Below are 14,897 nucleotides of genomic sequence, written 5' to 3'. Positions count from 1 at the left end.
CACTGAAGGCTGCATACTAAAATTTTTCTTTGATGGGAAATTTACATCTTACCACTTCACAGACTGCCATTTTGAGTCTGGCTCTCAGTGGTGACACCACATCTCATCATGGTGATGATGCAATCCAGGAAACTCACTTTCATCATTGTATAGGTTAAGTAGGTCCTGACAAACTTGCACATGCATTCATTTTCCTGTGTGAGCATTCATGGGATCCACCTGGTGCAAATGTTTCAATATTCCAATGTTGCCACCACCATTTCCAACAAATCGAAGCCAATACTCAGCTCTATGCACAGTTCCCTGGTTGTAATCCACCAATTTATATAAACAAGCTGATAGAAATGCCCTTCATTTCATGGTGTGACAGCTGTCCATGGCCATATGGAATACGGCTTGTCTTTCACGTTGCTGTTGCCACTGCTGAAACACCCACCCACTGCCTCACTGTCTTCAGCAAGGGTAGATACATTTCAGCAGGTGCCATTTTTCCCCACATGGAGGAATTCAATTCCACACCTTTGCTTCATTCACACTTCCAATGTCAGATGCTACTTTGTCACATGGCAACAAAATGTCACGGAATGTTGGTGGCATGGCAATAGAGGCTGAACTTTCCCACCAACATCTGCCTCTGACATCATGGACCAACATCATAAAATAGACGGCACTGCTTTCAGAGCAGCCTTTGTATTAATCCAAAGTCTTGGAGTTAGTCTGGGATTATTAAAGTTTAAATGTGGTTTAAATATGTCAATACTTTAGATGGGTGTAATTCTTTAGAAATTATATTTGCCACACAAACATACCTCCCATTCTTTTCAAGGATTTCAACCAGTACGTTTCCTTCAGCATTTACCTGTTTCTTGAAATACGTTAACAGCTGCCAGAATTCATGGACATCCACAGGGATGTCCTAAGCATTAGGACATTACAGCCTTCTGCATTTTATTGTGCCAAAAGTTCTGAAAATTTTATCTGGAAGTCTTACAAGATATTTTTATGATCAAACCATGATGTCAGAGACCAATAAAACAAGAGTTTCATGTTTACTCTTAAACCTAATATCCACAAATTCCTACATGGGCCAAGAAGAGTCTTCCTCTACACTATGTTTGCAAACTACTGCCCATAGTCTTGTAAAATAAAACATACCTGCAAGGTTGATCTGTTCTGAAAGCAATGAGTCCTATTTTATGCCCTGTAAAAGGTGCTGAAAAGTCTTTGAGAAGTGGCTAGAGAAGTCCTCTCATTTCAGTTTTAGCCAATAAGTCTATGCACTATTTAAGCATTCAAAGTCCAACATAGATCTGTTCTTTTTATTCTCTACCTGCATTCGGTAGGTATAAAGAGAGTAAGTCAAACATTTCTGTAGTTTAATGTATTTTCTTTGGGAAATCTGCAGTAAGGAGCACAGGAAGCATAGGACCATTCCAACACAAAGTTCTTCATCCCAACTTTCCTCAAAACTCCAAAAGCTCAATGACTCTGCCTATAAAAAAAAAAGTTCTCTTAATTTGGCCCCTCTTCAGGGAGTAGAAAAAAGATGAATAAAATTCAGTTTCTAACTCCTTTAACTTCAGGTATTCACAGTCTTCCTCCCCTGCTCCAAGAACTACAACCCTACAGCCTTTGAAATATCACAACAAACATCACAGCTTCTTAAAGCTAACCTAGAAAAACACATATTTACTGCAGCTAATCCTGTGAAAATTACTAAAGGGAGGATATAAGAAAGGCTATAAGGAAGAAGTGGACAGATTCTTTAACAATCTGTTGTGGTAGGACAAGGGAAACGGTTTCAAACTAAAAAATGGAAGATTTAGATTGGATATATGAAAAAAAGTTTTTATGATGGGGTAGCTAGGAACTGGAACAGAGAACTGGTAGATACCCCATCCCTGGAGACACTCAAGGTCAGGCTGGACCAGGCTCTCAGCAACTCATATAGCTGCAGCTGTCCCTGTTCATAGCATGGGAGATGGAAGTGACAACCTTTGAATGCTCCTTCTAACTCAAATGATTCTATGTTTCCATGATAAACAGAAGAGATTAGACTACCTTTGTGTCAGAGCGTGAGACCACGATGAGATTATTACTCTCTCAATGACATACCCACCTTAAAACACAACTTTTCCCCTCACAAGGATCTATTCATGTTAGAAAATTATTACTTAGGTTATGTAAGTGATTTCTATTTCTACTCTACCATCATCCACTAGAAATAATAAAAAGCAATTTTGCTTTTATGATTTTTTTGGATCTCTTTCCCCTCTGATTTGATTTTCAGCCTTGGAAATATCTGTCTTTTGGCCATAAAGCTTTTTCTTCACAATTCAATCTTTATCCTAAAGTTTTGAGATAAGAGTTCAAATTTGAAGATATTTTAATGATTTTAAGAAGTTAACAAAATCACTGTAAGTAGTAAGTTATTTAAAAAGTTATACAAAAGAGACTGTCACCAGCTAATAGGATTGTATATATTACACTTGGATCAGATGTTATTTAAAAAAAAAAAAAGTACGTGAGAAGGAATTTAATTTTACACATTTTTACATTTTACATGTCCTCTTCTGCTTCCTGGCAAGCTTTACAGATCAGTGGAATATCAGAAAGTATGTAAGAGCTTTTGGTTAGAGACACCTGGTATATAATCTAGGTATGAACTAATGACTGAAATTTTCCTTTAGTTTTTCCCCTTTTAAAATAAGCCTACTAACCCAAAATTCTCAAATCTTTCCTCTCCTTTCACACTTTGAAATAAATAAGAAATGTAAAATGTGGCAAATAGCACGCTACTAATAACAGGTGATTTTCACACTTCAAGCCTCTGTTTATAACAGATCTTTTCAACCTACAGACTGCCACATAAATTTTCAGTGAAGACTCTCACATATTCAGTTCAAATCTACTCATAATAATCATGTTTTCCTTAGTTATTCTTCTGGACTCTGAAGCAGAAGTCTATGGCCCTAGCATAAATAGCAAAGTAATAACCCAAACAAAGTAAGAACATTTCACTAGCTTCTCCCAGTCTTTCAAAATGAAAAAAAAAAAAAAAAGGAAAAGTAATTCCTTAACTACCTACTCCATACGATTATGATTTACTTCCTCACCTTTTCCCCTTTTACTCCCCACTGCCAAACCTGAAGAAATAAGTAAACAAATGATAGTCCAGTACAGTAAAAAAGCTGGCCACTGCTCAACAGAGATCTGTTCTCTGCCCCCAGCATACATCCCTGCCAACACTCATGCTCAAACAATTATCTCCATGAGCCAAATTCAGCTCAACAAACCAGGAAATTAACAAAGTAAGGGGAAAAAAAAGCTGTCAGTTTTTCTCCTGCATTAAGGAAATTGAGCAAGCTCAGCAAAAGATTTGAGACTAACGTCAGAGACCAGAGAAGTGGAGAAGGCAGGGCCCAGAACGAGAACTTCAAATTTAGGGTAACACCAATTTCCCAAGAGACTACAGTCCTAATCTATTCAGGGTGCAGATTTGCAGCATACTGTTCTAACGCTTCTACTGAAGAAGGGCTTCTACTGAAGAAGGGCTTCTACTGAAGAAGGGCTTCTACTGAAGAAGGGCTTCTACTGAAGAAGGGCTTCTACTGAAGAAGGGCTTCTACTGAAGAAGGGCTTCTACTGAAGAAGGGCTTCTACTGAAGAAGGGCTTCTACTGAAGAAGGGCTTCTACTGAAGAAGGGCTTCTACTGAAGAAGGGCTTCTACTGAAGAAGGGCTTCTACTGAAGAAGGGCTTCTACTGAAGAAGGGCTTCTACTGAAGAAGGGCTTCTACTGAAGAAGCCTCAGAGGAAAGATGAGATTCCTCTCCTTTCTCATTTCCCAAAGGTACATAAGTTCCTTCCCTGTTCCTTATATGTCATCTCCAGCACTCTCATCTGGAGGAGCATCACTAGCAACAGCAAGCAAAGCTACCCCTCTGACCAGAGTCATACGAAGAACATGGGAGTTCTTAAGTTAGACAAACTAAAATCAAATATGCACAGTGGACAGCACAGCAAAAGGCTTTCTTTAATCTTTTATCTTCTGTTAGACACAAGTTTTTTTACATAATGAAATTAAGAACATCCGTACTATGTAGATGAAAACTTAACCACTTTTCTGAGCCACATAAACAGGCAGGAACTAATAATGAAATTCCAAATAAAAGTGGTAAAATAAAAACAGTGCAAACACACACTACTACTCTTGGTATGTTTTCCCCATCTCCACCAATACCCAACAAAACAGGTTATGCACAAGCTAGAATGCTACCAGTGAGCTTAAGCCAACAGATGAAGACTGCTCTCAGTCTTCTTTTTAGAAAAACCAACATAGGAAGCACTTCCCTGGCTGAACTGAGTGAGCTCAGTGAAACTCTGAAGATCAGAGAAGGTCAGCGTTTCTCAATTTTGCTATTAAATAGCTTCACTAATGAAAGAGCATGTATTTATACACCTGAGGGTGCTGAGGGAGCAGGAACAGGTGACTGTCAACCCACCACCTAACCAGACTTCAGCAAAAGTTAGACACTATCTCAGCATCTTCCTGGAAAAGCTGGCAGCCTGTGGCTTGAATTGGTACACTCTTTGCTGGGTAAAGAACTGGCTGAAGGGTCAGGCCCAGAGAGTAGTGGTGAATGGAGTTAAATCCAGCTGGCAGCTGGTCATGAGTGGTGTCTCCCAGAGATTGGTACAGGGGCCTCTCCTGTTCAATATCTTTACTGATGATCTGGACAAGGGGATTGAGTGCACCCTCAGTAAGTTTGCAGATGACACCAAGCTGGGAGGAAGCATCAATCTGTCTGGGAGTGGGAAGGCCCTGAAAAGGGATCTGGACAGGTTGGATCACTGGACTGAGACCAATGGGATGAAGATCAACAGGACCAAGTGCTGGGTCCCACACTTTGGCCACAACAACCACAGCCAATGCTACAGGCTTGAAGTAGAGTGGCTGAAAGACTGTATAGAGGAAACAGACCTGTGGGCATTGTTCGATGCTTGGCTGAATGTGAGCCAGCAGTGCGCCCAGGCAGCCAAGAAGGCCAATGGCATCCTGGCTTGTATCAGAAGTAGTGCTGCTAACAGGAGTGGGGAAGCGATCATTCCTCTGTACTGGTGACCAGTGGTGAGGTCACACCTTGAGTACTGTGTTCAGTTCTAGGCCCCTCACTACAAGACATAGAGGTCCTGGAGCTTATCCAGGGAAGGGCGGCAAAGCTGGTGAGGGTTCTGGAGCACAAGTCTTATGAGGAGCAGCTGAGGGAACACAGATTATTTAGTCTGGAGAAAAGAAGGCTCAGGGGAGACCATATAGCTCTCTACAACTACCTGAAGGGAGGCTGTGGTGAACCTCTTCTCTTGTGTATTAGTGATAGGACTAGAGGTAGTGGACTCAAGTTGCACTAAGGGAGATTCAGGTTGGAAGACAGGAAAAACTACTTCTTTGAAAGAGTGGTCAGGTGCTGGAAGGAGCTATCCAGGGAGTGGTGGAGTAACCAAGCCTGGAGGAGTTCAAAAAACACTTAGATGTAGTACAGAGAGACATGGTTTAATGTGAAATACTGGTAATAGGCAGATGAGTGGACTGGATGATCTTGGAGATCTTTTCCAATCTTGGCACTTCTATGATACTATGATCTCTTCAAAACTAATGTTAACATTAACCATAGTGTATTAGCATATATACTAAGAACACAAAACTCAAAGATGACAAAATGTAGTGAGTAGACAATGAAATATTTACACTGACTTTGTTCCAATCTAAAGATCAATACTAGTATAACTGCACAAAGTACAGTTTTTTGTTGTTGTTAGTTGTAGTATAACTAACTATGTATTAACATCATGCACATTTACAGCACAAGTAATTCAACGTCTGCGGTAACATTGGTGCTGTAGAGAGTGAAGTATCTGGTCCCAAATTTGCTTATTACTTATGCATATCCTTGGATTCAAGGAGGTTACATAACCTCACTTGCATTACACTTTTAGCCTAGGGGGAAAAGTCAAGAAAGAAAGGGGAAAAGAAACACAGTACTTAACACAGGTATCAACAGCTGCCATACGCTCTAACTTAGATCAGATCTCCAGTTTACACGTTAATTTTCTTGATAGCGTGAAAATCATCAAAAAAGATTATTTTTATCGAGTCAAATTGTGATACAACCACATACAAGTATATAGATCATTCTAACTCTTCCTACATCTACAGCTTATAGACCCGAGTCACCATGACATTTTCATGTTAACTTTGATCAGTTAACTTCAAGGTTAACGTTGCAGGCTTGGCGTTTGTCAGAAATTGTTACTGAGAAGACAATGAAAATCATTTACAGGGTGTTGAAGAAGTCAGAAAGTTGTTTCAGCTTAAAAATAACTTCCTCTTAACACTTTATAGCATCTTTTCATTTGATTAAAAGCAACAATATTCAAGTTCTACTTTGGATGTCCCTCCATCTCCAGGGTTTGGGATTTTTTTTCCAGACTGTCACCAGCTGTTTTCCTGATCTTGCAGTCCAAGATCCTGCAAATATTTTATTTTTCAAATCTTTCCATAGCAACAGCTGACACTGCTGTTTTCCTCCACTAAGAAAGACTGCTTTAGTAGGGCATTAATGAACACCAGCAGTCAGTGGTAACATGCAGCAGGGCAGACATACCAAAGAATGGAATAATCCTTTAAATGCAGCCAGGATGAAAGCTGTTAACTTGTGAACTACTCAAAAAGCAGATGATGCTGGCTGGGGCAAAGGATTTGCTTTAGTACTACTGGAAGCAACTTGGTTGAAAGCAAAGAAGGGAAGAGAAACTGCACCTGCAAAAGAACTGAAAGAGAATCTCTGGTAGGCTGAAGAGTATACTTATAAGTAGAAAGTTAATCAACTCACTCTGAAGAGATTCTGGAACAGTAAAAATTCTGAGAGTGGCACAAAACAGAATGCAACAGAATTTGAGGATTTTAAGTATAAATGAATCCCAGAACTTCACTTCTAGACATGGAAGAATAAGAAACGGTGCGTCTAGTGGGGCAGCAACCACCACACCACCTTAACTCTACTAATCCCTGTTAGAAACAGATCTGAAGAGCAAGATGGAAGTGTTACAATGCTGATCAAAGTTGAACTAAAGTCCTACTATGTCTGTAGTTGGTTCACAGTGGATTAGGAAAAACACCGATACAGTTTAAGGAAAATAGTATGGGTCTCCTGATCCTGAATGGGCACTCCACTTACACAATGTATACAATTTAACAATACACAAAGTCAAGCTAATACATATTAGGATTGTTAGTGCTGCTGTAACATCTTCTATACACTAAGTGTTACCATAGAATTGTGTTTGTTTTTATTTTCCTCCCTGTAGATTCTGATTCAGCACACAAAATTAGTATTTCTAACCTTTAAAGACCATCTAGTCCAACTCCCCTGCAACGAACAGAGACACCTACAGGTAGATCAGGTTGCTCAGAAGCTGGTCCAGACAGCCTTTCAATGTCTCCAGGGACAGGGCATCCACCAGTTCCTTGAGTAACCTGTTCCAGTGCTTCACCACCCTCACTGTAGAAAGACCCTTTCCTTATATCTAATCTAAACCTCCCTTCTTTTAATTTGAAACCATGTACCCTTGTGTTATCACAACAGATAATGCTAGAGAGCCTGTCTTTTTCTTTTTCTTTTTTTTTTTTATAGCCCCTCTTTAGATATTGAGAGGCCGCTTTCAGATGTCCTCGGAGCCTTCTCTTCTCCAGGCTGACCAGGCCCAGCTCTCTCAGCCTGTCCTCGTAGGAGAGGTGTTCCACCCCTTGGATCATCTTTGTGACCCTTCTCTGGATGCACTCCAGCAGGTTTACATCTCTCCTGTACTGATGAACCCACATCTGGGTGCAGTACTCTAGGTAAGGTTTTAGCAGCACAGAGCGCTGCTGCTCTCACCCTGCTGGGCACACTTCTTTTGATGCAGCCCAGGATACCACTGGCTTTCTGGGTTATGAGGGCACATTGCTGGCTCAAGTCCAGCTTCCTATCTGCCAGCACCTGCCAGGTTCTTTTCAGCTTGTACTAATAGGGGGGGTTGCATTGACCTAAGTGCAATACCTTGTTGAACCTCATGAGGTTCTCCTGGGCCCACTGCTCAGGCCTATCTAGGTCTCTGGATGGCATCCTATCCTTGGGGCATGGTGATGACACGACACAGCTTGGTGTCATCTGCAAACTTGCTGAGAGTGCACTTGATCACACTGTTGATGATGAAAGTATTAAAGAGTTTTTGTTGTTTTCTTTTTTTTTTTTTTTTTTTCTCCCCCAAATAAGAAACGGAAGAAGAAATGCATAGAACTCAATCTTTTAAAGGTTCAAGCATTACTAATCTAAATTTCCCCCCAATGCAATCAGAGTTTACATCTATTCAAAAAGGTAAACCAAATGAAAGAAATATCATTTTTAAAAAGAATCTATGCAATTTTCAAAAGGGAAAAAAAAAACACCAAAAGCGATATTCTTCTCACAACCATTTACAGAAAGGAAAACGCAATTAAAAAAAGAAGGTTTATGTGCATATTGTTTGCTAGTCCTAAAGTTTCAAAGAAAGTATACATTTAAAAACGTAAGAAAAAAGAAATCCTTCAAAAAAGTAGCAATGCTTCCGGAGAATAGAATCAGATTGCAATTACCCTTAAATTCATTATTTGAATTGTCAACTATATGTTAACAGGTGTTAACTCAGTACTGTATAAATGCAGTTTCAGTGTCTTAATCTAATTCACACAGAGCAGTTTTTACACAGGACAGACAGTAATTCCAGAAGACTGTAGTGGCTTTCAAAAGTAGGGCCATCTCAAGACTTTCTGTATGATGCCAGGAGCACCATAGGAGGTACTTAAAACATATCTAAGTATCTCTGGACTAACAAACAAACCTGTCTGGAACTGGACCCAAATTTATAGAGTGTGCTGTTAAAACTCCAGGATGGAGCTGGTGACAACCCTAGAGTGCAGCTGCACAATGCTCTTGCACTTTGAGAAAGGTTATTTAATTTGGATACAGAGCCAGTGTGTATCAAATACTGCATGCAGCACATTCACCCTCCTGAATCTCTGTGCTCTTGGATAAGCAGCATAAACACATGAAATAGCTTTATCATGCTGACAAAGTATAGCTGAGCAGCTCTGCAGATCATTCCACAATACCAACATGGAGGATATCCCAGTCCTTTCCATTAATTGAGCTAATCAGCAGTTGTTAGGTAAAATCTTCTAATTACAATGAGAACAAAGAAAGGAGACATGAGTTTCTTATCAATTTATTAATAGTAAGAGTCAGAACTGACGCCCATGGCTAATGTGGAACAAGCAAGGAAGCAGACATAATTCACGTGGTAGACAGAAGATGGAAAAAAATTGAGATCTTCACCAGAGATAGCACAGTTCTTAAGTAACCAAGAAAATAAACGACTTTTGTTCTTGAGCTAGTAAGTCACCATGCAGCAATAAAAATTTGCATCCTCTGCAGTATTTACATGTCACTTGCACAAAGTGTATCCTGAGCTCAGCAGTAAAATAATAGAAAATTTAAAAAGTTTAGATTTATATTAATAAAAGAAATCAACTGTACTGTGTAACTTTCAGAACTTTCCTTACTTAAAAAAAGAACCACGATAATGTAAGTTTCTTGGCAACGTAACTTAGAACGGTGATATTTTACAAAGAGAAAAAGCAATAATGTTACCAGTGCTGCAGGTGAAAAAACAATCTTGGGAAGATTCCATAGTTTTAGAAAGGTGGTTTTAAAAAGGGCTGCTTCACAAAAATCAATACACTTTCCCCATAGGTTCATGATGTAAAATTCTATAATCAAGGCTTGTAGATTTGTAATTATGGTATGTCAGCCACATTTAAACAAGAGTGTTAAAAGATTGTTAAAGTTAAACTAACACAATTGCAATGTGAATTGTCTTAGTCTCATTCTAATCTACTGGTGTCACTTCCATTTAACCAGATGGAAACTATGGGCAAATATCAGTGCTATTTTCACATGCCCCAACTTACTTTGTTCACAGTAGTTTTTAAAACCCTTGCTGATCTGAAATGAGTATACGATTTATTTATTTATTTAAAGATCAATTCATTTACCCTGAGGCAGGTTTTTGAGCTTGCACTACTGAGAGTAAGAGTATTTTGAAGTGATTAAATAAGTACTTCTTGTTAGGACATAAATCACAAATGCAACAAATGTTATTAATCACACACATCAAATCTACTTATTTGAATACTGGGTAATGAAAGTATGCAATCACCTGGCTATTAATTTTGTCTGAAAATGCAAGACATTCTCCCCATTAATAGTTAAAGTTCTGTCCATTAATACATAACAAGGAAGAAACACAAAGGTAAATGCATTATCCACAACTACAACAGACAGTCTCCTGAGAAAGGTACACAAAGAATCCGTAATATACACATTAAAAAAAATCCCACATTAAACAGCTGCTTTGTTCTTAGCTCAAAAAAGTGACGAGTTAGATAACTCAAAAGAGTGAGCTACAGCAAGCGATTAAAAACAGACAAATGAAGTGTCAAGAAAGTTCAAAACATTCTAATAGTTCTTGATCCACACTTACTTTGGTATACTTGAACAGTCTAAGCATTGAATGTGCTTGAAAAAAATCAGCTTTACAGACTTAATTCAGTGCAGTTTTCTAAACTGCAAACTCAGAAAAATATAAGGAAAAAATGACTGAAGTATTAAGTCAGTTGTTTTTGGAACCTTTATTAACACTCTACACATTCTCTCACACAGTATGAATAAATACCTATATAGATCCTCTAGTTCCAAATGAGAGGAAAATATGAAAGCTCCCAAATTCACTTGAGTCACATGTACAACAACTGTAGTACAGAGCTTCTAGTTTGAGGAGAGGTGGAGTGGGACAGAACCATGCCTCTTCTTGCATCTGTGTGCAACAGCCACAGAAATGAGCAGCTGCTGCTGTCATTGAGACCTATGAAAGCCAAGCCAGAAACAACCCACATGTTTCAAGTGCTAAGGCTATATAATAAAAGTACAGTTTCTATTGATGCATTGAAGTAACTTAAGGTATAAAACGTTTAATCACAGTACTATTTGGCTGAAAACAGAAACGGGATTTTAAAAAGATTTGCAGGGTTACCAAGAAGGAAACAAGAAAGTTAACTTCAAGCTTTCCCACATGAGCTATAAGGTGCCTTGAAAAACTGTTACCTTTCCTTACAGTAGGCCAGCTACTGCAGAGTACCTGTAGGTCTGTATATTGTTATCACACAAAACTCAAGCTGCGAGTACTCTCTCATTCACACCGCAAACAGCAAATGTGAATCCTGTTGACTGCACTTGAATTCCTCACACCTTTTGTACACAGCTGTGCTGTGAGCCAGCCTCAGCAGGCCTCCTTCAAAAAAACTGTTTTTTCTTTAAGTCTAGTTTATTTTTCATCATATCAACACCCTGAAATACAATGATGTGCGGCCCTCTAAGGAGGAAGCTGTAACACAGCAGCTCAGCTTCAGGTTGGTGTAAGACCATGGCTAAAGGTAAGTCTCTTACAACTTGGAATAGTTTCACATCAGAGGACTGCTCACCTATGCAGCGCTCCTAAACAGTGCTTTAACTTATTAAATATTTTGTTACCATTACCCTTAAGAGGCCACAGTCTTTGCACTAGCAAAGTAGTTTTCAGAAGCAGTAAGGCTTTGCCTGCACTTGTCTTGACCAGCCAAAAGTCTTTCTTCAAGAGCTTAACTACAATTCTGACCAGGTGCCACTTCATGCTTTTGTTCAGCTTGGCAGAACTGAGTGGCATGCCATCATTGTATTGGCTTTCTTTCACTAACAAGTATATTTTAGTAAGAATGAGCTGCTTCTAACACTGAATTAAAAAGGCAGCACAGAAGATCAAACAAGAGCAGAATGATAGCAGAGTCCTTAAAAATCGAGGCACAGGAAGGTGTGGAAATGCCCCAGTGCAGTGAACAACTCACCAATAGCCAAGTAGTGATCAAAGGAGTACAATCCAGAGAGATGAGTAGAACTAGTCTTAGGACAACAAAGAACAATTTTCCAACATGTGTTGAACATATCATATGCAGTAAATTCAGATAAAAGGTGGAGAAAAAAATATTTTATATTATTTATATAACTATTAGTATCATCCTAACTGGACTAATACTTAATAGGAACTTAAGCAGCTTACTTTGTAACTCAGATGCAACAAAATTGCAACAGAATTAAAACAAAAATCCAGGGATTTCCACTTACTAAGTCAACAAAGAAGCGCTACACTAAAACCAAAACAAAAAACAATGAAGAAGAATGTGCTAAACATACATGACTGTTGTACTTGACTCTACACCCAAATCATATTAAATGTCACTCCAAGGACAGAAACATTTGGTTTAGGGTATAAGAGAGTGGAGAGGAAATGTGGGGATGAGAAAGGAAAAGAGCTTGAAGAAAAACAGATAGGTAAGAGATGGGAAGCTGTGTTCCTCTTCCTCCACCAAGATAAGGACACCTCTTTGGTAAGCACTGTGCCACCCTGCTGGGTGAAGAACGCTCGGGCTGGTACGCATCTTCCTACAACTACCATCATGCATTGGCACTACTGCAGCTTGTCAATTTATCAATGGCAGCCTGGAACCTGTCACATCTATCACTACAGTAACTCACCTACTCTTTTGAAACGTTTTTGAATCTGCCCCATAACAGACCCTGTGATGGGGCTCTGGCAGGCAAAGTCCAACTGTAGACAACACAACACACTACTAAGTTCCAATCAGCTCCCTCAGACTCACTGAAACTACAGAAGCAGAGATACTCAAACTAAGAATGTGTAAACTAATCTCAGATCTAGAAGCACTGAGGACAGTGGCATATAGACACCAAGGCAGCTCCATGCACAGTTATCTTTCCTGCATAACTGCAGGAAATTGGGACCACAGAAGTGTTTTCAGGTCCAAAGTGACACAGCCACATGGCAGAGTATTCAACACACAAGCAAACAGGCCTGCACCAGCTCTGACTGGGGACTCATTACTTGGTATACACTTCCCCTGTTTCCCAGTCTACAGACTTGAAGGAAAATCTTGTTCAGGTAGCTTTTGTGATGCTGTATGAAGTAATGGTCATTTGAAAAGCTATTAAGCATTACCACACGGTTCTTTGGGAGAAACTATCAAGCAGCAGCAATAAGCTACTACAGGAACTTCTACAAACTACTTGTCATTTACCAGGTATACCAGTTTCCTCAGAAGACACCACTAAATTACTCCTGTGACCAAATGAAAGAACACAGACTGAAAAAAAAAAAAAAAAAAGATGATAGCCTAAGTAATTGTAGCTTTTCCACACTTCAGAATACTCTGCCTATAAAACACAGACACAGAACATGAAGCACTGAAAAATGCAAAGAATCATTTACAATGCTGCTGCCTAGCCAGGCCAGTAACCATAACCCATGTCACAGAAGGGATGCAAACCAAAAGGCAGCCACCCAGCCATTTCGTCAGACTGCACTAAAAATCCCTGGCTGAAAAACAATGTGAGTCCATGATCTGCACACCTTGCACCGTGACAGGAAATAGGGTACTGGAATCACAACACCGATTTCTTGTTTGCAGCTGCACTTGAGACCCGCTCTGCATTTTGAGACCAGGAACTCAAAAGGTAAAACTCTGTACATGTCACTTTGGGGAAGTCCAGTCTTCCCAACCTATAGGATGTCATGCCCACTTCACTTCTGGGCTTTTACCAACTGAAATAGGTTACAATACAAAGTCAATTGCATGAGACTGTACTACTTAACATCTACTAACTTAACCAACATGCACACCGAAGAGAGTAGTTTCTCTCTTCACTGTGCATATTGGTGGAGCGATTCCCCACGCACCCACCCAGCGCTGTAATAACGGGAATACCTGCTTGACATAACTCACTGGCAAGTTACCAATCTACAACCAACTCGGCAGTGTGGACAACCGACCGCCGAGTATTTCCGCATTTGTTTGGTAGAGCAGCCCAGCTTGGCTGCCTCCCGAGGAGTCCAGCAAGGCCGCTCGGACCTCGCCAGGGCAGCGTGAGTGCCCCCGGCTCTCCAACCGCTGAGGAATCAGAACAAAAACACCGCAGCCGTGGCGGCGGCGGAAGGCCTCTTCCCTAGGCGGGAGAAGCCAGCAGCCTCGGCGCAACTTCTGGCACAGCCACGGCCCCCGGGCGGGACAAACGCCGCCGGCGGAGCGGGCGAGGCCGTGAGCACCGCCACGAGCCCGCAGGCCGGGCCCAGTGGCGTCCAACGCGTGGCGGCGGGACCGGGGCGCCCACCAGGCTCCCTGCACTCACCGCTTCACGACGCCTGTTTTGATCTTGATCTGCCTCAGGCGGGGGTCGGCCATGGCGGGGCTGCAGCGCGGGCCGGGGCACTACGGCGCACAGGCGGAGGGCACGGCGGGAACGGCGGAGGCCCGTGACTGAGCAACACAGCCGTCCGCATGCGCCGAACGACGGATGGCAACCGGCGCGGCGGGGAGGAGAGGCGGTGTGAGGGGAGGCGGCGCTCCGCGGTGCCACTCCCAGCTCTTCCGTCTCCATGGCGGCGGCGGCGGCCTGTGGGTCGAGAGGCTGAGGGGTGGTCGCGGGCGTTAGCAGGGGGAGAGCTCCGTTCCCCCGCAGAGCAAGCTGGAGAAGTTTTTCTGCCCCGAAACAACTGAGAACGCAACGATAGCGCAGTGGCTTCAGCCTTAGTGTTATTATTGAACGGTAGTTTAAGGCTTTCTTCCTTTGTGCTTGTAATTAGTTGATGCTAGGGCTCACCAGGTGGGCCAGCCCCAGCATGGCTTTGGCTAAGCTCTTTAACATCTTTACCAGC

General features: G+C 41.2%; 1 protein-coding gene across 1 annotated transcript in view; it reads right to left on the bottom strand.

Annotated features, from left to right (window-relative positions):
* Positions 1 to 14,469, bottom strand: part of TBCA (tubulin folding cofactor A) — a 32,670-nt gene extending 18,201 nt beyond the window's left edge. Inside the window, exon 1 of the mRNA NM_001167729.2 lies at positions 14,372 to 14,469. Coding sequence (NP_001161201.1) covers positions 14,372 to 14,424 — 53 coding nt within the window. The 5' untranslated portion in view covers positions 14,425 to 14,469. The remainder of the gene's footprint in view (positions 1 to 14,371) is intronic.
* Between the last annotated feature and the right edge of the window lie 428 nt (positions 14,470 to 14,897).

This window comes from Gallus gallus, chromosome Z, assembly GCF_016699485.2.
Source record: "Gallus gallus isolate bGalGal1 chromosome Z, bGalGal1.mat.broiler.GRCg7b, whole genome shotgun sequence".
In the NCBI taxonomy this organism is placed as follows: domain Eukaryota; kingdom Metazoa; phylum Chordata; class Aves; order Galliformes; family Phasianidae; genus Gallus; species Gallus gallus.
This window is presented reverse-complemented; position numbering and strand designations above follow the sequence as displayed.